Genomic DNA, 27,645 nt, shown 5'->3' on the forward strand with positions numbered 1-27,645 from the left:
TGTTAATATTATTTAAGAAAGTTTCTACTCTGCAGTATAAACGGGAACAAGTGACAAACCTCTTTGATAGCACTACAACTTTTCATCATAAAACACACTTTGAGCTTTTCTTTCTGCCCTTTTGAAACATGAATTCCTGAGAACATTGTGGCTGACGATAAAAAAGCACTCAGAGAATGAAAGTTTAAAACAAGAGGGAAAAGATAAGAGGTTTTAAAAAGAAAGATAACAGACAGTCATTCACTGGTTCACCATGATTCACTAAATAAATCAACTGCTTTGACCGTATAGCAGACTACCGTTGGAAATACTGTGCTGTCAGTTCAGGGGTATCCTGTAGAAAAACAACATAAATCTGTCAAAACCGGAAACAAAGGCAAGTTTTCTCAATCCAGCAAGTTGTAGTTTAATTGGCTGACTTTAGGCATTTTTGTGGAGTATATTTCACAGTTTTATGTACACCTGGTTGATACATTCACGTTTGGCAGATGCAAAGAGACAGTGCAGTTAAAATCTATGTTTTATCAGGTGTATTCCCTAGGAACTAAACAACATCTGGCCTTGTTTACACCTGCTTTTAAGATGCATCTTGATAGATCGGATGATGCTAAATACAGGTATAAACCAGGTGTAAAATGTTCTGAGTAGGGCTGTGCCTCTCATGTCTTAACCTCAATGTTGCGCCTGCGCTGCCTACAAGGGGCGGGTCTTTGTTCAAGATATGAACTGATCTACGAGATTGACGTGAGCCAATCAGCGTTGTAAAATTGAATCAGAGAAGGGCATTTCTTTCTTGCCCTGGAGAAGCCAACTGTCACTGCCAGTGCAAATTATCAAAAGTGTATAAGTGTGTTGAGTGCCGTTTACAGCAGCGTTTTTCAATTCCAGTCCTCGTGACCCCTCTCCCAGTCCCCTCTATATAAAAAACTTTGTTTATTCAACTAATCAGCTTGAAGTTTAATCAAAACAATTTTTTGTCCCGCCAAAGCTTTTTTGGATAATTTAATGTGATTAATGAGTGATCAAGTTGATGATTGCGGGAGAGGGAACGAGCAGAGAGACGCACTCTCTGTCTCCAAACTACATTCTCTGCTCTCTTTCTGTCTCTCTTGCACATGCACATTCATCCAAACAAAACAGATATAGAATGCTGAAAGGTTTGTTGCATTAGGGCAACGTTTGGTATTTTACAATATAGCAACATATGGTGGGTTATGGCAACGTATGGTATGTTACGTTAGGGCAACGTATGGTTTGTTACGTTAGGGCAACGTATGGTTTGTTACGTTAGGGCAACGTATGGTTTGTTACGTTAGGGCAACTTATGGTTTGTTACGTTAGGGCAACGTATGGTTTGTTAGGTAAGGGCAACGTATGGTTTGTTAACTTACGTTAGGGCAACGTATGGTTTGTTACGTTAGGGCAACGTGTTACGTTAGGGCAACGCACGGTATGTTACGTCAGGGCAACGCACGGCATGTTACGTTAAGGCAACGCACGGCATGTTACGTTAGGGCAACGCACGGCATGTTACATAAGGGCAACGCACGGCATGTTGCGTTAAGGCAACGCACGGCATGTTGCGTTAAGGCAACGCACGCAATGTTACATTAGTGCAACGCACGGTATGTTACGCTAGGGCAACGCACGCCATGTTACGTTAAGGCAACGTACTTCATGTTACATTAGGGCAACGCATGCAATGTTACGTTAGGGCAACGCACGGCATGTAACATTAGGGCAACGCACAGCATGTTATGTTAGTATGTTACGTCAGGGCAATGTACGTTATGTTACGTCAGGGCAACGTACCTTATGTATAGCAACATATGGTGGGTTATGGCAACGTATGGTATGTTACGTTAGGGCAACGTATGGTTTGTTACGTTAGGGCAACGTATGGTTTGTTACGTTAGGGCAACTTATGGTTTGTTACGTTAGGGCAACGTATGGTTTGTTAGGTAAGGGCAACGTATGGTTTGTTAACTTACGTTAGGGCAACGTATGGTTTGTTACGTTAGGGCAACGTGTTACGTTAGGGCAACGCACGGTATGTTACGTCAGGGCAACGCACGGCATGTTACGTTAAGGCAACGCACGGCATGTTACGTTAGGGCAACGCACGGCATGTTACATAAGGGCAACGCACGGCATGTTGCGTTAAGGCAACGCACGCAATGTTACATTAGTGCAACGCACGGTATGTTACGCTAGGGCAACGCACGCCATGTTACGTTAAGGCAACGCACTTCATGTTACATTAGGGCAACGCATGCAATGTTACGTTAGGGCAACGCACGGCATGTAACATTAGGGCAACGCACAGCATGTTATGTTAGTATGTTACGTCAGGGCAATGTACGTTATGTTACGTCAGGGCAACGTACGTTATGTTACGTCACGGCAACGTACAGTATGTTACGTCATGGCAACGTACGTATGTTACGTCATGGCAACGTACGTATGTTACGTCATGGCAACGTATGGTATGTTACGTCATGGCAACATACGGTATGTTACGTCAAGGCAACGCACGGCATGTTACGTTAGGGCAACACACGGCATGTTAGGTTAGTGCAACGCATGGCATGTAACGTTAGGGCAACGCACGGCATGTTACGTTAGTATGTTACGTCAGGGCAACGTAACACGCTTTGTTACGTCAGGGCAACGTACAGTATGTTACATCATGGCAACGTACGGTATGTTACGTCAAGGCAACGCACGGCTTGTTACATTAGGGCAACGCACGGCATGTTACATTAGTTATGTTAGGTTAGTATGTTACGTCATGGCAACGTACGGTATGTTAAGTCATGGCAACGTACGGTATGTTACGTCATGGCAACGTACGGTATGTTAGGTCATGGCAACATGCGGTATGTTACGTCATGGCAACATTTGGTATGTTACGTCATGGCAACGTACGGTACAGTCTGTTACGTCATGGCAACGTACGGTATGTTACGTCATGGCAACGTACGGTATGTTACATCATGGCAACGTTTGGTATGTTACGCTAGGGTGACGTTACGGTATGTTATAGCAATCTATGATATGTTATGTTAGGGCAACAAATTGTATGTTACCTTAGGGCAACATATGTTATGCTTCGTTGCTACCAAGGTTATTTTTGTAAAAAACCTCATGCATTCAGTTACTTGGTTATTTCTGGTTTATTGTAATTGTTCTGAGAATTTGTGTTACTTTGTTTTTTCTCTGTAAATATTTTAAATAAATATTAAAATACAACAATACTACATTATAGTGGGTAATATAGCTTTTTGTATATCACTGTAGAGCCTGCAAATCAGTTGTGGAGCCTAAAATACAATTATCTGAATGTAAAACCTAGACTTTGTTGTGCCCCCCCCCAAAAATGTAGCACTAGCCACCACGGCTTATGTTTGATGTACCAAGCACTGTAACAATTACTCACATGACAGGCAGCCCAAACAAAATAAAAGACATAAACACAGAAAATAGCAAAAGGAATAAAATGGCTAAGAAAACATGTAAAACCTATTTAAAACTCAAATATACATAAAACCACAATACAAAGTATAAAATGAGCGGTACAACATGTTTCTTGTGTGACGGTGTCACAGCACAATGTTTTTACATCAATCCTGACTTCTGGCGTGAACCTACAGGGTTCAACATGGTCTTTAGCAACAGAAAAATTACTTAATTTAAAATTACATATGAAGTTAAACATGAATCACAGATATGAGAGATGAGAGTGATGCTTTCATACACACAAATACTCAATAGGGACAGCTTATGAGAAGATCTCCAACATGTTCAAGATAACTAAAATCCTATAAAAACAACCACACACACACAAAGCATAATGATGTCAAAATAACATTACCTTGTAAAATCTATAAAAGCATTTTCAATTCAAACCTGTTTTCTTATTATCTGCTAAGAGCTGGCATACTGATTCAAGAACAGGACTGGATACTTTTACAATAGGCTGTAATCGTGTACTGTCAACTGCTTTGGATTTAAATGAATTAGTGGCTCTGTACATTTAACATCATCTCTGATGAATGAACAACCTGGCAAGTGAGCATCACAGCATCTGTCAAACTACTGTAGTTTTGAGAGCAATTTGGCCCCTATTGCAAGTAAAGGTTAATGGAGCTGGTGACCTCAGACCATTGCCTGTGATATTTCTCACCATTTCTATTCCCCACACCACATGACTGAAGAGATCAAGACCTGACCTGTCGGCCTCTGACATGTCCATATACAGTAAGTTAACAGCACATCTCGGCTTACTGCTGCTGTCTGAAACGAGACAGTTGTACAGACTTGTTGCACACATGTAGATTCATACAAAGACATCTTCATGGCATGGGACTTTTTTTATTAGCTTTTATAAGATGAAGATACTGTACATAGGTGGAGAGCGGGGGCGAAAGTGCACTGTAAAATTCCGTAGAAATTACAATGTTATTGCAGCTGGGTTGCCAGTTATTTACCGTAGATTTAAATTTATGTTATTTACTGGCAAGAGTTTGTTCAAAGTTAAATACATTTTAAATATTAACAAGTCTTTATCTTTTCAGAATAAAACTATACAATAACAGTCTCATGCAAAGCATTCTGGGAACCAGAAATCATCATCAACGTTTTTTGCTTCAGATTTTGTTTCCCAGAATGTTTTGCTTGATGTTGTTTATTTTAGTTTTACTCTGTAAAGATAAAGACTTGTAAATGTTTAATGTTCATTTAACTTTGAACAAAATGTTGCCAGTAAAAAACATAAATTTAAATCTACGGTAAGTTACCGGCAACCCAGCTGCAATTTCTACGGAATTTTTATACAGTGTAAGGTGAGACGAAAGTAACAAAGCGATTTTCTCTGAGCCCTGATAACATTTGCATCCCAAACTATGACAGTATCTTTAGCACACAACCCCTTGACAGAGCTGACAAATATTGCATTATTTACGCGTGTAGACCCAGAAAGATGTTTTCGATCAAAAGCGGTCATTTTTTTCTTATAACGCGTTGTGTTTCTTATATCATGTGTTACAATACGGATCAATCTAGGTTAATTAGTGCTCCAACACATCCTGAAGTTTACCTTTTAGAGTTTTTCAAAATAAAAGTTTATCATGTTTTCCCGTCGGGTCGAAAGTAACACTTTTTACTTTTGTCCCGCTGATCGTGTTTAATATGTTGAAAATCGATATATTATTCTAATTTGATTTAATTTTATAGTGTTTAAACTGCTGATTTTTTTTTATTCTCTACAATTTAAGTTTGTAGTGTTGGTTGCCTTTGAAGCATTTGATAAAACTGAAATTTAAAATAATAATTCATATTCATTCAGTAATTTCATTATTTTTTACAAAGATAAATGACAAATTATGTTTGCTACATATTAACGAGGCCATAGTCTTGTATATTTAATACAAACAAGTGTAACACAAAAATCGATCTTGTTTTGTTGTGTTACTTTTGACCCACCTGGGTGATTCTCGCAAAATTCGACTTATGAGGTGTCATGAAACATTTTGATAAAAAAAGTAAATGCAAAATAAGAGTATCAAAATAAGCAGCATAAAGTTACAAACATCTCTTCATGTAGCATTTTGCACATGATTTCAAATGACATCATTTCAAATTTTCATTACCGCAACGTGTCCATGACTGGATTTGGGTTCTTTGACATGGAAATATTTATAATAAAAAAAATCAAAAAAATCAAAAGCTTCAGTGCATGTAATACTATAAACATTTACAGTAAAGAAACATGTGGTATTTGGTGATCATTGGTAAATGTAGAGACAATAATAAGAAATATAAATGTGACCAATTTTTTCATCCTCCGCAACAATTTTCATTAATTGATTAAGCCCTCAAGGAACTACATTTAAAAAAAAAAAAAAAAAATTAGTTGGAAGGGACATAATTGACTGTGACACTCAAGATGGCTACCAGGAAAGCAGTTCTTATTTTCTCTCTCAAGATAAAAGTTAAAATTTTGTTTGTCATAGTACCTAGACAACTTTTTAGTTCTCATTACGAAACATGAGTTGTAAATGCATATATTTAATGTAATATTATGTTGCGGTAATGATAATTTTTGATAATGATTATCTAAAAAATTTTAATAAGTCTATAGGAAATATTTTTCAAATCCTCTAAAAATAATGGTTAAAGTAAGTTCAGACCTTAATCTTATATCTTCAAAAAAATTGGCTTCAAGGACTTTAAAAAATTCTGATGCTGGACACCTTCTAAATCTGGATTTCGTGAGAATCACCCACCTGTGTGTTACTTTCGTCTAAGTCGTTTTATTTGTTCAAAATTTAACCTGGTATTGATAGACCACACTTGTGATTTACTGACCACAGAAAAAATATATCTCTGTCTAAAACATTATCTTTTAAAATAATGTTAAGTTTTTCTGAAAAATTTTACTTTCGCCCCCGCTCTCCCCTACTTGAACTTGAACTAAAATTAATAAATGCTGTACAAGTGTTGTTCATTGTAAGTCCATGTTGTCTGACACATTTACTAATGTTATCAAATACAAGCATATTGTAAAATGTTTTACAGTAAACTTTAATACCCCATGCTGTAGCTATTGAATGGCCTAAAATAAACAGCAATTTCTTCAAATGTCTCAGTTTATGTTAGACAGAAAACATTAGAAGCATATACAGTAGTAAAAACAGGGGTGAGTAAATAACCACAACTATCACAAGTTTAACTTGGTGTATTGCCGTTATATTAAGCTTTAATACCGGCCTTTCTTTATTAGTAAAGCACGACTGTTAAAGAGTAGATTTTGTGGGATTAAATGAGACAACTACATGATCAAAGACCCTATCACTGTCCTGACCGCTTTATTTCCGCTTGCCTGGAGCTCTTAATTGTGTGAAGTGTTGAGACTATAGCTCTGGTTTACCCCATTTGCATGCGTTAGAGCTGCACAACTAAATCCAAACACGCCGTCTGCTTGTTCCACCTCCCGTCTGTTCTTGGAACGAAAACGTCTCACCTTGATAAGATTCAGCCAAGATGAGTCCCCATCCAAACTGATGCTCACCGATTCTCATCAAGCTCCATTATGTTTTGTTGGCTTTTGCTTGCGATTTTCTCAAAGTGTGGTTTTCATGCCTACCTTCTTATTCAGCGGGTAGTCACAGTCAGGAACGTAGTGAGATGGCTGGTAATGCCTCTTGGTGACATCCTGCCAGCCATCTGGTGCTTTATCCTTGAGACTTAAAACAACTATAATTCAATGTGAAGTCAAAAACAGTTACTTTTAGTGGAAAACATGCACAAGGCGATTTGGTAGGTTAAGAAAAGCAAAAATGAGTGATCCTTTAAAGGGACAATATTATGCCCATTTTTACAAGATGTAATATCAGTCTCAGGTGTTCCTAAAATATGTCTGTGAAGTTTTATCTCAAAATACCCCATATATCATTTATTATAGCATGTCCAAAATGTCTCTATTTGGGTGGGAGCAAAAAAGTGCTGTTTCATGTTTGTCCAACACTTTATTTAAAGGATTAGTCAATTTTCTTAAAAAATTCCAGATAATTTACTTACCACCATGTCATCCAAAATGTTGATGTCTTTCTTTGTTCAGTTGAGAAGAAATTATGATTTTTGAGGAAAACATTGCAGGATTTTTCTCATTTTAATGGACTTTAATAGAGCCCAACACTTAATCCTTCACTCAACACTTAACAGTTTTTTTCAACGGAGTTTCACAGGACTATAAAGGATCCCAAACAAGGCATAAGGGTCTTATCTAGCGAAACGATTGTCATTTTTGACAATAAAAATAACAAATATACACTTTTAAAGCACAACTTCTCATCTAGATCCGGTCTAGCGCGACCTAACGTAAATGCGTAGTGACATAGAGAGGTCACGTGTTACATATATAAAACGCACATTTGCGGACCATTGTAAACAATAAACTGACACAAAGACATTAATTAGTATCGGTTGACATACAACAACGTCGCAACGGTCCTCTTTTCCACACTCGTAAACATTGGGGCGTAGTTTCGCGTTCGTCCTCTGTGACCTTTTGACGTATTGCGTGAGGTCACGCTGGCGCTTTTCATGACCGGACCTAGACAAGAAGTTGTGGTTTAAAAGTGCATACCGTAAAACTTCAAATAATAGCCCGGGCTTTTATTTTCCCAAACCTATCATCACACCAGGCGTCTAAAAGAGACAGGCGTCTATAAGAGACAGGCTTTTAATTTAATTGTTCCAGCATGACATCAGGAGGTTACCACATATTACGTTTTATTTTTAATTTGAATGTGTTTAACAAATTAGTTTGTGTAATAACAACAGTCTTAAATTATTGGCAGTATAAATATAGCAAACAAGGATATGTTTTTTTTTATTGGTTGTTGCGTGAAATCTTACCCAGATACAACAGTGCTATTTTCTGATTGGCTATTGTGTAGCCTCTTTCTCTTTTTTTGTATTGGCTCGCTCGACTAGAACTCTAGGGAACTAGAACGGGCTTGATAGAGAGAGAGAGAGCAGTGCGGCCAGATACATTTTGGCGCTGCAGCATATTAAATATGATAAATAGTGTTTCCGCACGAGAAATACAATGTGTGGCGGGAGTGCATGCATGACAAAAGACTGAAAGCCCGGCTATTATCAGCGGCCTCTAAACACTACTGGCCCAAAGGGAAAAGTCCCGACTCCCGATTGCCTCTTCGCTACTGTCATCATCACCTCAATCCTGGCGACGAAGCTCGTTGTGTTGTCATAGTGATGAGTAACGGAACGACTGCGTCTGTCACGTGACATCTACAGGTAATCAAAACTTTAGCGTGTGTAATCTGCACCATAGAACTGTCTTAAACAGACTATCTGACGGGTTTTAGAAGATTAAATACAACCCGAAACTAAAAAACAGACCAGGCCTTTATTTGAGACAGGCGTTTATTTACCCAAACCTGTCGTCACACCAGGCGTCTAAAAGAGACAGGCGTCTATTTGGGACCCGGCTATTATTTGAAGTTTTACGGTATTTTTTATTTTTCTTGTCAAAAATGACAATCGTTTCACTAGATAAGACCCTTATGCCTCGTTTGGGATCATTATAATTCTTTGAAACTCCGTTGAAAAAACTGTTAAGTGTTGAGTTAAGTATTAAGTTCTGGGGTCTATTAAAGTCCATTAAAATGAGAAAAATCCTGCAATGTTTTCCTCAAAAAACATAATTTCTTCTCGACTGAACAAAGAAAGACACATGGAGGAAACTGTTAAAAAACATGAAGAATATTCCTGACGTTGTTACAAAACTATTTGACAGAGTATTAACACTAAATGACATTTTATATTGACAAATTATATTTCTACCACGATAGTTGAGGTCAAGAAAAATATTTATGACACTGTATGACAGAGTATTAACACTTAATAACATTTTAATGACAAATTCAATTTGTATTACTGGTAAAAAAGTGGTCAGTTATGTTGTCTTCTTGGTAATGTCAAGTTGTCATAAAAAAGACATTTCAAACAATGTCATCTTTGCATTAAAAATGACATAACTGAACGAATGACACTTAATGACAGTTATCATAAACGTGCATACAATATCCTTCATGGTAATGGCATGTGTCCTGTAATGATTATGAAGGTGTTATGTCAGTCTTATGAACAACACCCCTTCAAGTAAAGCGTTACCGTACCTTTAAATTTCAAATGAGCTACAGCTCCTCACTTCCTTCTCAACAGAGCACTTTCGATTAAAATAGATCTGATTCCTGTGAATACAGTCGAACGCAATAGTATCTTTAGCTGCGTTAGTTCTACAATGTGCTAACAAACAGCTTTTGGGTAATATTAACCGGTCAGTCAGTGGCTCTAGGCAGGGCTTTGTTTGTGTGACATCACATTAACAAGAGAATCAAAACAGCACGTCTATTGAGACTGGATAAGGAGAGGGTGGATTTCGTTCATTGAAGGGTTGTTGTGTTCACACACTGACAACACAACTTTATGTCCAAACACCTTGTAAAAGTGGATTTTGCATAACATTTGGCTTTTAATACATTTACAAAAGCCTACATATCATATTAGCTCATTCTGTAAAAAAAATGCTGTATAAATCGTACACAGGGGCTGCAAAAAATGATACGAATATGCACTACTGTTTATATGATGTTAATATTTAACTAGTTTTGAAAAAAATTTAAGGGTGCACGCCCGTGATGCTACAGCGCCCATGATGATTGCTAGGGTGTTGCTAACATACAGCCCCCTTAACAAATGGGAATGGGTCTATAGGAACTATTTGACACTTCGGATTATTAAAAACAAACAAAATATGTGAAGTCATAAATCAGATTAATATATATTCCAAAGACAACACAACAACACAAATAATCCTGTTCAGAAATTGTATGCGTCCCTGTTTAGTCCTGCAGTGAATCAACCTACTGTTCCTGACAAACAGCCTCCGGATACTGAATACGTAATTTAGTATCTGGAGGCTGTTTGCCAAAAACAGTAGGTTTACTTCATCAGATAACTCAAGGATTTCATGCACAATGATAACAAAAGACTGCAAACAGTCATTTTGATGCTTATGGAGGCAAAATACTTTATGTCTAGAAGCAAGGTTTAAAACAAGATAATTTGTATAATCTTTTTAAAATGAGAAAGATCTTATAAGTTTACATAGCCCCTCCAGAGTTTCTAAGCTACAACCATGGGAACCATCTTGTATTTCTATAGCCTTAAATTTTGGGAATATTGTTCATGGGGTGCTGTTTAATTGCCACAACAAAAGTCAGATGGAAAACATCCACCAAAACCAAAAAGGTATGCAGAACATGTGAGGAACGAACGGTGAAACGGAAAACAAATCAATGACTATAAAACCATCATTCAGACTGACAGCAAACTCAGTTTACAACAATGCATGTCATGTGCTCAACAACAGGAAACATGTCGGAAAGAGTGCGCATGGATGGGAGACAAAGACCAAATGGATTTTATGAAATTGCTTGTCACCTAATGAAAACACTGTTTAAGTCGATCTTCTCCCAGGATGCCGGTTACTGCTGTCGTCATCACTGAGAAGTAAACATTGGAAATTGAGGCTTTTTGTGTGCAGAAAAGTTGTCATGACCAGCTGAAATGATGCTTTTTGGTATTCAGGTACGATGGTTTATAAATGGATCTATGTCTCTTCAATGCAGTGCTATGATACAAAACACAAACTTCAATGCTCTTTTTTGAAAGAGGAGAAATTGACAACTTTAAAAAGAAAAGTAAGGGGAAAAATACCTTGAAATGTGTATAGTGTCAGCACTAAAGACTGTTATTACACTTGATGCACCTTTTACCTGAAATGTCACCTCTGAGTTTGGCCAATTTTAAGTTGAAGTATTTTCACTAACAGAACTGCATACTATTGTTATAGACAAACAAATCACCCTGCTTCAAACATACACCATTGTTTGAGACAAAAATTGCCCATTTGAAGTGTATTACAGATGTTTTTAAAGTGCCATAGACCCACAGTTTTATGTGAATGATTTTCTTATGTATGTAAGGAGTCCTAACCCTAACATTTATGCTACTGGCCTTAATGATCACTTGATAATGATTTCTGTCAGATAAAACATTCAAAGCACACGTTGTTACCCCGTCTCACGAAATTACATACCTATAGTCACGTAATTGTTTGATTCTTTTTCGTGATACTGTCACGAATTTCCGAATTTTTTTGTGTGTCATCGTCACGTATTGGTTACTCAACTGCTTTCTCCTATTTTCAAACCATTGCCGCTTTGGTTTAGGGTTAGATTTGGTGTTTGCGTTATGATGTCAAAAGTATTGGTTTATACTATTTCAGATTATATTTTCTGATTTTAAACTATTGTCGTCTGGCATTAGGGTTAGCAGGCACGTGCAGAGGGGGGGGCGGCGGGTGCCCAAGCACCTGCCCCTTTACCCCTGGATGACCAAAGTGCCCTTTTTGTCAAGGCATTTTTTGTTATTAAATGCCCTTTTGTGAAGGCCTGCCCAATCTAACTATTAGTAAAATTAATAAAAAATAATTTAGCCGCAAATAAAATTAGTCACATGATGACGTATTGACCTTTTATTGGACAATCTCTTTAGGGAAAGCTCACAGCGCTAGCAGCGCCCACACGTGCACGACACGGTGCGCAGTACAGGGAGGATCCCCCTCGAGCCGGCATTGAACCTAGTGGTATGCTTGTTATATTATTATTATTTTACAAGAACAACGTGAGGAGAGCATGCACAGCTTTTGTTTATTGCTGTCTGTGTGTATTAACATCTCTAGAACGTTAGATGCAAACAGGGCTCTCAAGTCTCACGCATTTCAGCCTTCACACGCCACACCTTGTATTTCTCACGCTGAAAATAAAACATTCTTCCCATATAAAAACAATGGATGAGGCAAAGGCAGGGACGTTCTCTGCCGGGAGTTCATACAGGTAGCTGTCTCGAGTTTTTAGGTGTGCTCAACTTCACGCAGCAATGCAAGAACCGAATCGCACATGACATCAAAGTACCGCGCGAAATATTCGGGAAATAATACGGAGGAGTTTGATTTCAAATCGCTCTCGCGCTGTTCTAATGTCATCCACTTGTCACGCGGAGTTTGTTGGAAGAGCAAGATCCGATGAATACGGTAAAAAAACTCTTCATTTTTGTATCACATTGAATTTACGATTCCTGGACTCGCCTTTGATAAAAGACATTGTGAGCTGATGTTGGGTAATATAGCTATACTCGTGCTAAATTATTAACTGAGTCAAAACCTCTCCAGCTTTGCAACCAGTTTTAGTTTACCTGAAAATAAAGAAAGTACTAGAGGCTTCATGAAATGAATGAAAGGAGAGATGAATGTCAATATTTTATTGCCCTGTCATCAAGGCATCAAAGTGTGCAAAAACACAACACAAACACGATTCAAAACTAAAATATGTAGGCTACTCTCTTTGTATACAAATTTCGAACAGGATTAGAATAGAATAGAACTATATTTTAAATATGACAACAAAAACACCTGTAAACGTAATAATATCTTAATGTCACAATGCAATATATGATATCATATAATTTCAAAACTGCATATACTGTGTTGACACACACAAACACTAAATGAAATGCACTGTAAGTCGTTTTGGATAAAAGCTGCTGCCAAATGCATAAATATATAGATATAAAATTCAGTCTATAAAGATTTTTCTGTCTCACTCTATTTGCAAGGAAAATAAAGAAAAACGTTAGACTTATCATCTTTCTATTCTGTATTACTTTATTATTTGTTTCAGTTGTGTGCTTGCGTGTCGGCGAGCAAAGTGCCCTTTTTATTCTTTGAGCACCTGCCCCTCCAATTGTCTCTGCACGGCCCTGAGGGTTAGGGTTGGGTTTGGGTAAGGATGTCATTTTATGTAAATCTAACCCTAAACCGAAGCAACAAGAAAATAGGACAAAACAGTTGAGTAACCAATACGTGACACATAAACATAAATTTGTGACAGTAACACAAAAAATAATTAAAAAATGACGTTACTATAGGTACGTAATTTCAGTAACACATTACAATAAGGTTACATTTGTTAATGTTAGTTTACCAATATTTTTTAATGAACTAACAAACAATACAATATGTCTACGGCATTTACTACTATTAATAATAATTTGCTAATATTTTTTTTAAATAATAGTTTAATCAAAAATAAAAATTCTGCAATTCAAAAGGAGCGTTGTTTGTAACCATGTTTCTTTTTATTCCTACAAAGAAATGTAGGTTTGTACCAACTTGGGTGATGAAAAATTGTTCATTTTTAGGTAAACTATCCATTTAAAGCACAATGAACTTACATAAAAGAAGATTAATCAATTTTGTAAACATCTATTGCTTAAAGAATGTCAACAATTGAAACCTTATTATAAAGTGTCACTTCAATTTCTATAGGCAATAGACATTTTATTGATCTTCATGACATTTACACACACATAACATTACTCTTTTAAAAGTCTCTGATATTTAAAGGTTTACCATGGCTGTGGCAAATCTGACACATTAAACTGAGACATGGGAAAGTATTTTAAATTTAAAATAACACAGAAGTGACCTTTTAATGCAATCTGTATAGTGGCACATGCTGCATTTCTTGACACACCAAGTTAGTCTATTAATGTAACACTCCCCATTGCACACACCAACAAAGTCAAAAAGGGGAAAAGCATTCAAATGAGAATAAATGATAGAAATATAGCTACATTAAAGTGATGCTCCAGCCAAATATCAAAATTATCTAATGATTTACTCACCCTCAAGCAATCCGAGATACACAGGTCCGTCATCTTTCAAATGATCACATTTGGAGTTATTTTAGTAAATGTCCTTGTTCTACCAAGCTTTATAATGGTAGAAAACAGGGATCAATTAACAACTTCTAACTTTGAAGCTAGGGATGTCAATTTATGTCAGTTTAAATTAACGATCAATCAATCGAATAATCATTAACAGTAATAGTGCAATAAGCCTTTACTGCAGTGGCATATAGCCAATGACATAAAAGTTCATCAGGCAAATGAAAATATTTTATTTTGTCTAAATAACATGATAGTGGGATTGTAAAATGAATGTAGTTGGTGTTTTGATAAAATCCTCAATTAAACTTATCTCGTAATGAAATGTAATGACTAATAGACAGAGTGTATAACTTTGCCTAACATGGGCACTCTGCAACAGTCGCATGAAAGTCCATGCATCCATGACATGTCAAAATAAAAGTTTAATTATCATCAATAAGAGTTATTTTTCTAGCTGTTCACCTTGCTTTCCAAGTTGTTTGTTGTAATTATATCCAAGAAAGGCACTTTTCCTGTACTTTCAGCAAAGATGCTTATATTATGAAGATGGCTACCTTCCATTAGAAAACACGTATCAGTCAAGTTGGCTAGCGTGTAGCGCATCAGCCAGTCAAAAATGATAAGTGATATATGTTGTGGGCGTTCAGTGTAACGACAGTCAATTACAGTTTACATTTTAAAGTTTGTTGACAGAATTTAAGATTACATTTTATTCTGTTCATTAAAAACGTCTTCAGGTCCCCTTCCCTGTGTATAGGAGCGTTGCTATGCTAATCTTACAGGCTTCTCTGAAGAGGGTTTTTGCTTTGGGTTTTTGTGATTTTGTGAATTTTTTTAAACTTTTATTCCAGTAACAACGCCATCTTGGACGATTCACAAGAGTCACTTGGCAACGGACCCATGACAACGAACACTCACCATGCTAAAACTTTCAAGATGACATTGTTACTGAAAGCCAGTTATTACAATTTATAAAGTTTGAAATATGGATATTTTTCTTTCAAAATCACACCGATTACCTGCAGAAGACATTTATTAACACATTCGAGCTGTGTGGTGTGTATTACTTCTATGAAGGATGAATGCACTTTTTTTGAGGTTAAAAGTCAGAAGTTGTTACCTAATCCCTGTTTTCTACCATTATAACATTTGGAAGAGTAAGGACATTTACAAAAATAACTACAAACGTGCAAACATTTTTTATTTTAGATGTGTAAAAGATGACAGACATGTGTATCTCGGATTACTTGAGGGTGAGTAAATCATGGTGTAATCCTGATATTTGTCCTAGCATATTGTACAGGATATAAACCAAACAAAAATAACTCTGATACTCCGCTTTTATGTCACCATTATTATATTAATGTTCATTTTTTTATTTTTGTTTGGTTTATATCCTGTACAATACGCTAGGAACTCATTTGCATTCTGTTTATGGATGCATACTGTAAACTCAACCCTGATGTCATCTATGATCTCATGCTTTGGAAGGTGTGGGACATCATGGTGTGTTTGTGACCGATGAGCTCATACATACAAATACCCATGATAGTGAAAAGGAGAAGAAGAACTAAAAACATGCTTTCTGCTCATGACGTTTTCTCACGAGCCTGTAAAGCACTCCAAGCCGAGCCAACAGAGGAAAAACACAAATGATTCCCTTTTAAAACATCTTTTTAATAAGGTGCTAAAAATCATTGACACGTAGGTGCATAAAGACAGGGGCATGTACAGTCAAACTCCAGTGCCACTTACAGTATGATTCATGAACAGAACAAAGCACAAGCAGACATCACAAAAAACAAATGTCACAGGTAATTAAGGCAATGTTAACGGCAGATAAAATAGAGAACCTTCTGTACAGTAAAAGGAAAAGTGTTTCAACATGCAAGCTTTCCAAGAGGAGAGCAGATGTTTTAAAGTTACAGAGCAAATGTATCGATGACAACCTTAAATAGGTAAAAGACCACTGAGGTCAACACGAAATCCAACATCAGTCCTCTCAGGAAATGATTTGAAGTCTCAAGCCACCAAATTACCCATCTCACCCATCCCAGAAGAATTACATGGAGTTAATACAGGTGACATAACCCAGATTTAGATTTTTAAAGGGTCTCATGGGAATACAGAGACAGAGCGAGTAGACAAGCACTCAAGTGAAAGCAGTGATCTACTTTCCCAATTATAATTAAACCCAGTTCATGGGTCAGGGAGTATTGCACTATTGTTGCATGAGGTTACGCCACAAATAACCAATCAAGTATCTACCTAACACGGCACTTATTGCTGGCGAATAGCATTTTACTGCTCCAGCAGTGTGTTCAAAATGCTTTTCTGTAACAACATTCAGTCATAAAAACCGTTAACAGTCCCTTACTGTCAATATTAGTGTATTCATCCTTTAAAAGCAGAGTAAATGTAAGATAGAACTGGTCAATAAATTACATTTAAATCCTCCTAAAACATGACAGATTGCATAAAATAAAAAATAAAAAAAGTATTGTGCAATGGGCAACCGTTGTGTACATGCTACCGCTATAATCTAAGCCAACCGGCTGCATAACAATGGTAGAGAAACACAAACTGTCTGCTACTGTTTCAATAAGTATAATGCACCCCTTCTCACCTAAAATCTTGAGGCGATGGTACATTTAATCCAAGCTTAGCTTAAAAGTCCAACCACAGCATACCATGCTAGCCTACCAGCCAAGTCCCACAGGGAAAAGAGCATGGAGGGATGAATTTTCCTTTTTTATAATATGTATCGATAAGGGAAACAGGAAAGCGGCATATGTGACTTATTGACAAGCCAATCACGGGTCAATTAAAGCTCGCAGCCCACCGGCTATTCGCAAGTGACATTACAAAACTAAGAAGTCTCTGGTCCGCAGACTGCTGTAGCTCCCGCCAGGCAGCTTATTAAGCTTGTCTATAATTATCCATTACGCTCCCATTAGATGTCATGAGAACGCTGTAGGAGCCATCACCATGGGTCACTGCCAAATCCATCAGTATCGTGCCAGTATCTCAAAGTTTGGCCATGTAAACATATAATTACCACTGATACTTAAAAAAAGTAAAAAAGTACAACAAAATAAAAAAACAGAAGGTAAAAGTCAAGTACAAAGGTCAAGATCTACACTTTACGTCTCTGTAATTGAGTTTCTTCACGGTTAGTTACGATGCTAACACTGTCACCACTGCTGGTTTTAGCCTATAGTTCACAATAACAAAACACAGACCCATAAAAGTGAGCAGCATGTTTTGTGCCCTTCCTTTTGTTTGCAACATCCCCAAATCAACATAGTCTTTTGTTAAAAAGATGCATGTGTGTGCTCAGACCGAAACGAAGACGTCCAAATAGAGGCGGTCGTATGACTCCCTGAAGAAGATGAGGAGGAGGAGACTGAAGATGCAGGAACCTGTTAGACACCAGTTTAACCAGGATAAATCTGAAAAACAAACAAACAGCACAGTTGAGTGACTTTTGACACGCATCAGTTGGAAATCAATTTTTTTTATAGGGCTGCACAATTATAAAAAAAACTGATCAGGATTACGGGAAACAATTAGATGATCGCCAAAAGCCTCAATTACAGTTGTCCATTTGTGCTTATTTCTGTGTGTTTCGGCCGTATGTTTGGGCACCAAAATACAGTGCTGAATAAGAGAAGTTGACATGTACTTTAGCCATTTATTTTGGATTTTTACTAACAACATAACTTCCATAATTTTGCATTATATTATTTAGTTTTGGATGTTTAGAATTTATCATAGAGCCGCTTCACAAAGTTATAAGACATTTTAAAACGTCAATGTAAAATTTATTAATCAACGATAATAATCGCAATTACAATACCAATGCGAATTATATGAGAATTATGTTTGTCATAATAGTGCAGAACTAATACATAATTTTCTGTGTATATGTAGTTATTCAATGACAATAAAGGCATTTCACATAATGTGGTTTGTACTTAAGAAGTCAAGCAATCATGACTTAAATTTAGCATTTTGGAACCATAACTATATTTTACATAAACCATAAGCTTAAAAATTCAGGTGCAATTAATTTAAGATTATCAGTTCAAAATGCTGAGAGGAATACCTGTAAGCCCTTGCGCCTAAACATTTTGAATGATTTGGCTTTGGTCCAAGAATAATAACTGATAGGACATATAAACCAGTTGATAATAACAGAGTTTTACACTCTTTGTAACATTATTGATGGGTTTTTTTGTAAATTCTTTTTTTTGTTAAGTCACCTTTCAGGTGATCAGCGTTTCCTTTGGTGAAACATGAAGAGTTTGGTTCCAAAACGCGATAAACGCCTTTTTTAAATGAGTTACCGACAAAATCAGGATTGTATCTGGTCAGTATTAAAAAGTAAATTCTTAATTTTATGCAAAATCTGATATCCACTGTGTCATTCTGACATCTTTGACTTTTCTCCTTTTTCCCAAAACGCAGAAAAAAAACAGTCTTCCTTTTCTGCAGAATGCAAAAAATCTGCTAAACAAATCACAGGGCACCATTCCATGCATTGTAAACAACAATAGCAGCACATTGAATACACAGAATCGTAGTTTTCCGCATTTGCTTTGTACTTTGTGATCAACAAACAAACAAAAACAAAATAATACTTTGATGGCATTGATAAACCTATGGTGGTTTTCTGTGATGGGAAAGAAACGTAAGCCATCAAAATCTAATAATTTACGTGAGAGGCACTCGGGAGACGGAAAAATGTCAGCTGTTGCTTGTTCTCCCAACAGCATCAAGCTTCTGTCATGCTAACACATTGACCCCAAGGGATCTTATGAAAAACTTTTCATTATTTTTTACACTAAGTCAACGAAAATCGAGCAGGACCAAAACATTTTACAGCTGATCGCTGTCAAAAAGTTCAGCGAAGACTTCCCAAGTATAACCGCAGCAATGTGTTTTTATGTCAAAGTAAGTGTTTTGATTAAAGCCATTAATGTTTAATTTTTTTTATCAGTGTATACCACAAGTCAACTAAATGAATATAAAATAGCAAAGAAGAATTCACATTTACTGATTCAATAGATTTATAGAATTTTGGAAGAAAAAAAAACCCTTAAAAAAAATCAAATTACGGATTTCAATTTTTATGTTTTTATAACCTTAAGATGCTATGTGAAAGTTTGTAACAGAAAAAAGTGGTTTTCATCTTATCAGTTTCCTGGTATAAAAACACGTTTTTAATCAAATTAGTCAAAATGGATTTATTGCTTTTTGGAGCCAAACTCTTCACATTTAACTTGTATTTCTTTCCACTATAATGAAGATACATGTAAACAGTGGAGTTTCTTCTGTGGAGAATTAAGTTCATTCATTGATTGACAGAGTCAGTCCTGAATACCTTTCATTACACATTGTTATATAAAGTTAAATGACAATTCAAGTTCAGTCTTTATGAACACCAAGTGAACTTAATTGTTTAAGTGCACTGTACAAAAAAAATTATTTAAGTTCAGAGTTACAGATACACTAGAAGCCTGAATGTCATAAAACCTCTTTTGGCCCTGTAAAAGGTTTGGACAAGGCTGTACCAAGAATGCTTATGAATATTTGTATTGTATAACCGCAAATCAAACAACAAAAAACAGCCGGCACTACACTTGTTCGCTGTGATCCAACGAGGCCATATGTTGCTTGGCAAAACTCAATGCTTTATTTTTGCTACAGCACCAAAAGCAAAGAAGTATATAACTAAATATACTTTAAAGGAAAAAAATCAGTGTTTTTCAATATTTTACTATGTTCTTACCTCAACTTAGATTAATGAATACCCATCTTTTATCAATGCGTGCACTTCTAATCTTTGTACAGCGCGTCGTGAATGTGTTAACATTTAGCCTAGCCCCATTCATTCCTATGGCTCCAAACAGAGATGAATTTAGAATCCTCCATGTTCATTCCCTCCTTCCACACTTCCATGTTTTCACTATTTAAAGACTGTTACATGAGTAGTTACACGAGTAAGTATGGAGGCACAAATAAAACTTTTGTTTGGAGCCATAGGAATGAATGGGGCAAGGCTAAATGCTAACACATTCAAGAAGCGCTGTATATAGATTAGAAGTGCACACATTGAGAAAAGACAGGTATGTATTCATTAATCTAAGTTGAGGTAAGAACATAGTAAAATATTGAAAAACGGTGTTGTTATCCTTTAAGGTTAGTATCTAAGGGCGATTTATTAAAATGCATGGCAGGCCAGCCTTAACTAAAAACAACTAGCACCGACATATCTTAAACTACAACACTGACATTGTATTGTCTAAGATGCACACCTGTAATGCTTTTTGTAAGGTATGCTTGTAAAAACTGCTCATGTGGGCCTAGTCCTGACTTACATTAAAACCCTGTCTGTACAAAAGCAATACAAGTCTGTCATACTTATGTATTAAATATATCATAACAGCTGGGAATACCTACGATCTCATTTATGGAAGAATCACAGCTAATATTTAATACAATAAGCTATTCTTACTCATGTGATGCTGCTTAGTAAGCAGTACAGATTGTGTCTAACCGTATTAACATTTATGCATTCGGCAGACGCTTTTATCCAAAGCAGCTTACAAGGTGAATATTTTATCCGTATCCGTGTTCCCTGGGGATCAAACCCATGACCTTTTGCATATCTAAGGCAATGCTCTACCAATTGAGCAGGAACACTGGCTATAACCTTTGTCACTTACTGGACAAATAAATGTGTCACTCTTTTAAGTGTTTCTCACCAAACATGGTTATTTATGGGTCTAACAACCAAGTTCACTTTGAGCATACAATAAATCTGTAAATGTAAACTGTACAACTAGTAAAACAATTACAGGTATTTAATTATATTCGCTATGGCTTTACTGTAGTAACAATACTGTATATCACTTTTGCTGTTTAAAGCAGCAGACTAGAAAACAAACACAATGATTTATTAAATGCTGACAGATGCTTGTAATTCACCATGATAATAGCTAACACCAAACTGGCTTTCTGGTTTTCGCTTACAGACCAGTGACTTCTGTATTACACAACCACAAAATGATTCACTGCCACATTTTAACACATTTGTAACTCTTAAAACACTGTAAAAATGTCTTGCCAACGGACAGGACATACAAATATCACAGAGAACACAGTCCCAGACTTCTGCTTTGCTTTTGACCAAACATATTAATGCTCTGATAAATGAAGGTTAAGTCTTTAACATGGCAACCACTGTCTAAAAAATATATATTGAGTCTTTAATGTGAGAAAGCACAAAGAAAACCAGAAGCCCTGTGTGCCACAGTCATCGTTTTCTTTTTATTGAGCAGTAATGCTTGGCCAATTCTAAGTTACGAGGGATTTTACATTAAAGTTGAAGGTTAGCACATCAATAGCAATAGTCTTTTAACACTTCTTACGTGTAAAAATGAACTAAAGGTACCATGCAAGACCTGTGCATTTCTCAGAAACAGCATTTCAGCTATTCAATGAACGAGTCTGCTAAAAACCGGGTCAAACATAAGGACCTCTTAGAAACACAAACGAGTGTGAAACTTAATTTAATACAGAAGTGGATTTCAATTTCGAGGCGTCCCGTATTCAGATAACAGGTTGATCAATTGCCCCTGAAGCGAGAGGCGAGATCGATGGCAGAAGGTGAAATGCATGCTGGGTCAGCTGCTGAGTCCATCTGGGTTAAATGATATGATTTAGCCATGCAGCACAGTCAATGCAACCAGAGGACGTAGACGTGCGCGTGGAGTCGCTCGACTTGTAAAAAGAGGAACGTGGATTTTCCCCAATAGCCCTATCATTAATCAGGCCTTGCCAGCCATTCGGCAGTGCTGTGGTGTAGCGGTAGGTTAATGGAGTTGTGTTTATCTGGCCATTATGTCTGTGCCGCACGCCCGTCCCAGCCTCATCAATTTAAAACGGAACGAGGTAACGTCAGCAAGGTGGGACGTATGCGCCGAATGTTAATGAAGGGAGCCGTTCGGTCAGGTAATCCAATCAGACGTTCCCAAAAAGTTGCCAACTCTCGCCCATCCGATGCTAATGGAAAGGATTTTGGACACAGCGCGAGGCAGCATCTTGGCAGGGCAGTTGCGTTATCGAAAATACAAAAGATTCTCGCTTGAAAGATTCAATTTCTCTCTCTCACCTTCTTTCCTCTGAATAATGGAAACAGGGCAATTAAATCCTGTCTGTCGGTTTACGCAGCAGTCAAACTGTTATGTTGCATTTCCTTCTTCTTAATACCTGACGGCAGAATGCAGAGATGTTGTTATTAAGGTTGCAATTGAGCCTGTCTTGTTTCTGCCATCGTCTCAAGGGCTATAACGTGTTGAAAAGGCCACGGCAGAGTGACAGCGTAAACAGGCTACTCGCCGTGACACTCTCCATCGCTCACATACGGAGCGGCGGGACAAAAGCGAGGACAGAGTGGGGGGGTTTGGGTGGGGGTAAGTAGACATCTTAAAGCCTCTGTCTCATGGCGTGACCAGGCGGTCCAATGCCTCACTCACCCACGGGCTTTCTCACTTTCTGTCAGCGGAGCCGAGGCGTATGAGATGTTCCTCTTATTGCTGTAATTATTCTTAATGGCTGCCCGTTCGGCTGGCAGACTGACGGCATATTTCAGCTCGGTTTAACGTCTCATCTGTCTGGCCCCAAGGAGCAGCGGTGAGGAAGGCTGATTGACAGCTCGCAGGCGCTGTTTTCTCTTTAAAATTCAATCAGACGTACATTTGGTGCATCTAATTTTGACTTGTTTACCTGGTTTGGGTTGGCGTAACTGAGTGTGCTAGCAGGTACAACAAAACGCTGATAATTCAACGTGCAAAAATTAGCACGTCCTAAAAACACGGCGACCTGCGTATGTCGAATAAAACCCAGAATAAAAGTACATGCAGATCAAAAGAAGCACAAACAAATTAGGTTTAAGATTACTTTTGCAGTTTTGTAATAATATATAGTAGCAAAATTAATAAACCAGCTAATTCAGCTTATTTTTATCAGCATAATATTATTTGTTTTTGAACAATTCTTGTTTTTATTGTTTATTGGCAGTGTGGATAGAGATCATGGGTGCGCCACATACACATTCAGCACTTGTGTGTGTTTTAGTGCCCTATCTTGCACCCAGCGCAATTGACTTTGTCAGTGTCAGTGCATGTATCACTCGTATTTTGCACCGGCGCACAGCAGGTTTTTCCCTCCACAGACGCACGTCGGCAAACTAGGGAATGAACTTGCGCTCCCTGGGCGGTTCAGCACAAAAAAGGAGGCGTGTTGCGGCGCAAACCATACCTGATGCTATTTAGCAGTTTCAAAAAACAATTGCACCACTGACCAAAAAAAACTAGTCTAAAGTCAGTGGCGCGTTGCGCGTGGTTCATTATGCTATTTTAAGGGCGCATGCTTGACCATAATGTATAGCGTGCACAACGCGCATACACTTTGCTTATCTAATCTACACAGATGCAACAGTTATTTTTGCAAATCATAAATTGTTACAATAAAAAATATTAACACATGAGATAAGGGAAATCATAGTGGTGAGCATTGTGGTGACAGTTTTTATTTATTGTGTGGCTGCGTTAAAAATTCTGATGCAAATAACGATTAAAATATTTTCATAAGTTTGTTGTGTGGCTGTTTTACGTTTATTTTATGTAAATAATAATTAAAATGTTTTCATAAGAAACCTTAATGTATATGAACTTGATTTGTATGTGTACTTTGGTGTTGGACCTTGTTTGCGTTTCTTGGGTCCGATTTCAAAGCCCCCAAACCCTTTCAGCGGTGAGGGTGGACGCAGATCTGTGTAGTGGCAGATCCACCTCCCGTTACACGGCGTGCCCGATTTATGCTGGCAAGCTTGGGATTCCCCCATCTCCTGACATCATTGTAGCGTTTGGCGCAACGATGGGGATGCGATGCCAGCTGATGAGACAATTGTGGCTATTTCCTCTCACGCCTGTTTAACCTACGCTGATTTGGGCGGGTTTCTCCTATCCCCATACAAAACAACTTCTCTGTCTTTGACTGCTCTTACAAGAACGTCGGTCTCCTCGGCAGTGAACCGCTCCTGGCGTGCCCCTGGTAAATCTGTCATAATAATAGCAACCCGCCATGGAACTTGCGCCCTTGCGTTTAAAGGGAATGTTGGATAGCGTTCTGATTGGTTTATTTGACGTTACGCCCAAACCACACCTATGAATAATGAACCTACTTCAGACCAACCCCTTATTGATTTGCGCCTGGTGCAAGAGTTATTTCTCCCACCGGAAAATAGCAACAGCGCCCAAGATCCACCCACAAAGTCACTTGCGCATTGCGCTTCGCACTTGTGTTTCAGATCGTTAAAATAGGGCCCATAAGGTTAAAACAAATATTTTGTAGAGATTTGTACCAGCCATAATGGCAACCCCTAATTGCCAGCCTTCCTGGATTTCATAATAAACATTAAAAAGCCAGTCCAAACAGCACACTCGTGTCCCTCGCAACACGACTGCCATTAGCTGTAGTGGCTCACCGGAAGTTTAACATAAAGGAGCTCAAAGACGGAGCTTTTGATTAACATCAAAAATAAGGTAGATAAAGCCCTTCAAAAAATTATTAAGTCCCTTAAAAAATATTTATTGATTGATGATTGGTTCTTTTAAATGTAAGGAGAGACTTCTGTCTCCAGAGCGGCCATATTGAGCGTTAGATTGTCCCCTATTAAGAGTAAAAGCAGTGCTCAATCTTGTTCTATCTAATATCTTTCACAGAGTTTATGGCATAAATCTCTCTCGTTACTTCTGGAAGAAAAACTAAAATATAATTAAAATTACAACAACAATAAAAATAAACGTTCCCTATAATTTGTTCCATCTGATCAATATTTACGCAGCAGAAACAGTCCATATGTGTCCCATGAATTTCAAATCTGCTCTGTTCATGAATACGGTCGGCTAGTGAATAAATCAGTGCTGCGTACCGGTATTTCCACATAAAATTCCATACTGAAAATCAATAGACATTCGGACAGACAGCAGCCGAATCATTCTCCGTTCATTTAGCTCTAATCTGAGAAACCTATACTTTCTTTACTCATATATTTCTTGGTTATCTTGGTTATCCAAAACATGATTCTTGTCGATCTTGGTTTCTGCCTGTGCCAACATCAGAAGTCGAGCTACATCATGTCTATACCTCTATCTAGCGGCTAAACAATTTTATGACTGTAGGTGTATAAAAATTGAATGAGGTAAACATTTTGCCATCTTATGATCACAAACAACACGCAGTATTTCACACTGTATACATCTGGCACTGCAATTTGGGTTAAGCACAGGTTTAGTGATGCCAAATCTGCACTATAGTGCAGGATAAAATGTGCTGCTAACAAGCAAAATAATAAAACTGTTTAAAAATGTTATTTAAACTGGTGATGAACTAGACAGACGCTCAGGGTTATCCATGGTTTGAAAAGCCCTACAGAAAACCTCATTTGACCTTCACAGGCAACTGAACATTTGCAGAATGGTCTCATAAGCCATAGAGAATAAAAGACTGGATTGTTCATAATCATATTTACAGGTTATTCACAATTTCCAGAATGAGGGTGAACAATCTAAAGAATTGCAGTGCTAACAATACAAAATCTTTTTTTCTTACTTCATTTTAAATTAAAAAAGAAAGAATTTAAAAGACATTTGTGCATGTATCATTGGTCAGAGGCAGGTGCAATGGTTGAATGCACATCGTTTCAGTCTTGGGTGGTTAAAAAATGAGCAGCTATAAAATAGCAGATCTTTCAGGTAGACAAATATATAAAGGTCCCGTTCTTTCTGTGTTTTTGAAGCTTTGATTGTGTTTACAGTGCGCAATATAACATTTCATGTTTCACGTGCAAAATAAAAAACGCAGTATTTTCACACAATTTACTTATCTGTATACCGCTGTTTTTACTGTCCTATAAACGAGCTGATGTATTCCTTGTTCTATGAAGTCTCTCCTTCAGAAATACGTAATGAGTTCTGATTGTTGAGTTTGTTTAGTGTGTCGTGATTCGATAGCAGCTTAGCTTGCCTTTAGCTTAGCTGGTGACTGACGTATTCCTCTGGGCGGAGTTTAGTCAAAAATCGTTCTACTGACATCATTAAAGCAGGAAGTAGAGTGCTGTAGTCTAAACCAGCCGTTCGCTGTAGGCATTTAAAGGGGACTTCTGTTAAAGAAAATATATGGCCTGGCAGTGAACTTTAAGCTTTATTATTTTGCAGGAATAATTTATGCTCTAACAGTAACATTACACAATAACTAAAATATGAAAAATGAGATCAGGAAGAACGTGACCTTTAAAGGGAAAGTTCACCCAAAAATGAAAATTCTTTCATCAGAATGTTATTCTAAACCTGAAGATATTTTGATAAATGATTACCAATTGAATTCCAAGAAAAAAATACAATGGAAGTCAATGGGTACTATCAACTGTTCAGTTACTATCTTTACATCAAAATTTCTTCATATTCAACTAAAGAAATAAACTCATACAGGTTTAAAGCAACAAAAGTGTGAGTAAAAGATGACAAATAATTTTTATTTTTGGGTGAACTATATACATTTTTGCAATATTACTTGAAACTGTCTATACTAACTGATAAAAGACTTTTATTAGGTGCACTTAAAGTAATAATATTAATATACGTCATCTGTGCACAAGGTAGGGCCTTAATAACATCAGCCAATTGTTTACGCGATCATTGCGTAAACGATTGGCCCTCTAGCTTGTCAATCACAGCCACTACGTTCCTTGTGAGAGACGTGTGTGCTCCAGTAACTTTACACAGGCGACGCATGCGCATAGTGCATGAAACTCCGCCGTTAGTTGTGGTTTGTTTTCATTGTCGCTTCTGCTTTCCTCCTCCAATTTGCACCATGGTAGAGAAAAAACACAAACGAGGACGCAAAAGAAAGACTTTTTTTGAACTTGCTGAGAAATGGAGGAAATTGTCAGAAGAACGTAATATAACCAGTGTCATTCTTGAAGAAACATTTCAACGCTGGAGAGCAATGAAGGAACAGAGAGGTGTCAAGACAGACGCCCAGTTCGCAAAAATTCTTCTCGACAGTGAACATTGATTATTCTTTCTTTTTGGAATAATTATTGTTGTAGTGTTATTCAGGTATATTGACGTTGTTCTTGTACTGTAGTTGTAAGGCAGTGACCAGTCTGCTACATGCTAGTTGAAATGG

At 37.3% G+C, this 27,645-nt stretch overlaps 2 protein-coding genes across 2 annotated transcripts in view; one reads left to right on the forward strand and one right to left on the reverse strand.

Moving 5' to 3' along the window:
- hspbap1 (hspb associated protein 1) overlaps positions 1 to 27,645 on the forward strand; it is a 464,289-nt gene that overhangs the window by 371,784 nt on the left and 64,860 nt on the right. The gene's annotated exons all lie outside the window — the stretch shown is intronic.
- The window catches only part of slc49a4 (solute carrier family 49 member 4), a 61,549-nt gene continuing 51,340 nt past the window's right edge, over positions 17,437 to 27,645 (reverse strand). Inside the window, exon 10 of the mRNA XM_065251992.2 lies at positions 17,437 to 17,837. Coding sequence (XP_065108064.1) covers positions 17,722 to 17,837 — 116 coding nt within the window. The 3' untranslated portion in view covers positions 17,437 to 17,721. The remainder of the gene's footprint in view (positions 17,838 to 27,645) is intronic.

This window comes from Paramisgurnus dabryanus, chromosome 15, assembly GCF_030506205.2.
Source record: "Paramisgurnus dabryanus chromosome 15, PD_genome_1.1, whole genome shotgun sequence".
In the NCBI taxonomy this organism is placed as follows: Eukaryota; Metazoa; Chordata; class Actinopteri; order Cypriniformes; family Cobitidae; genus Paramisgurnus; species Paramisgurnus dabryanus.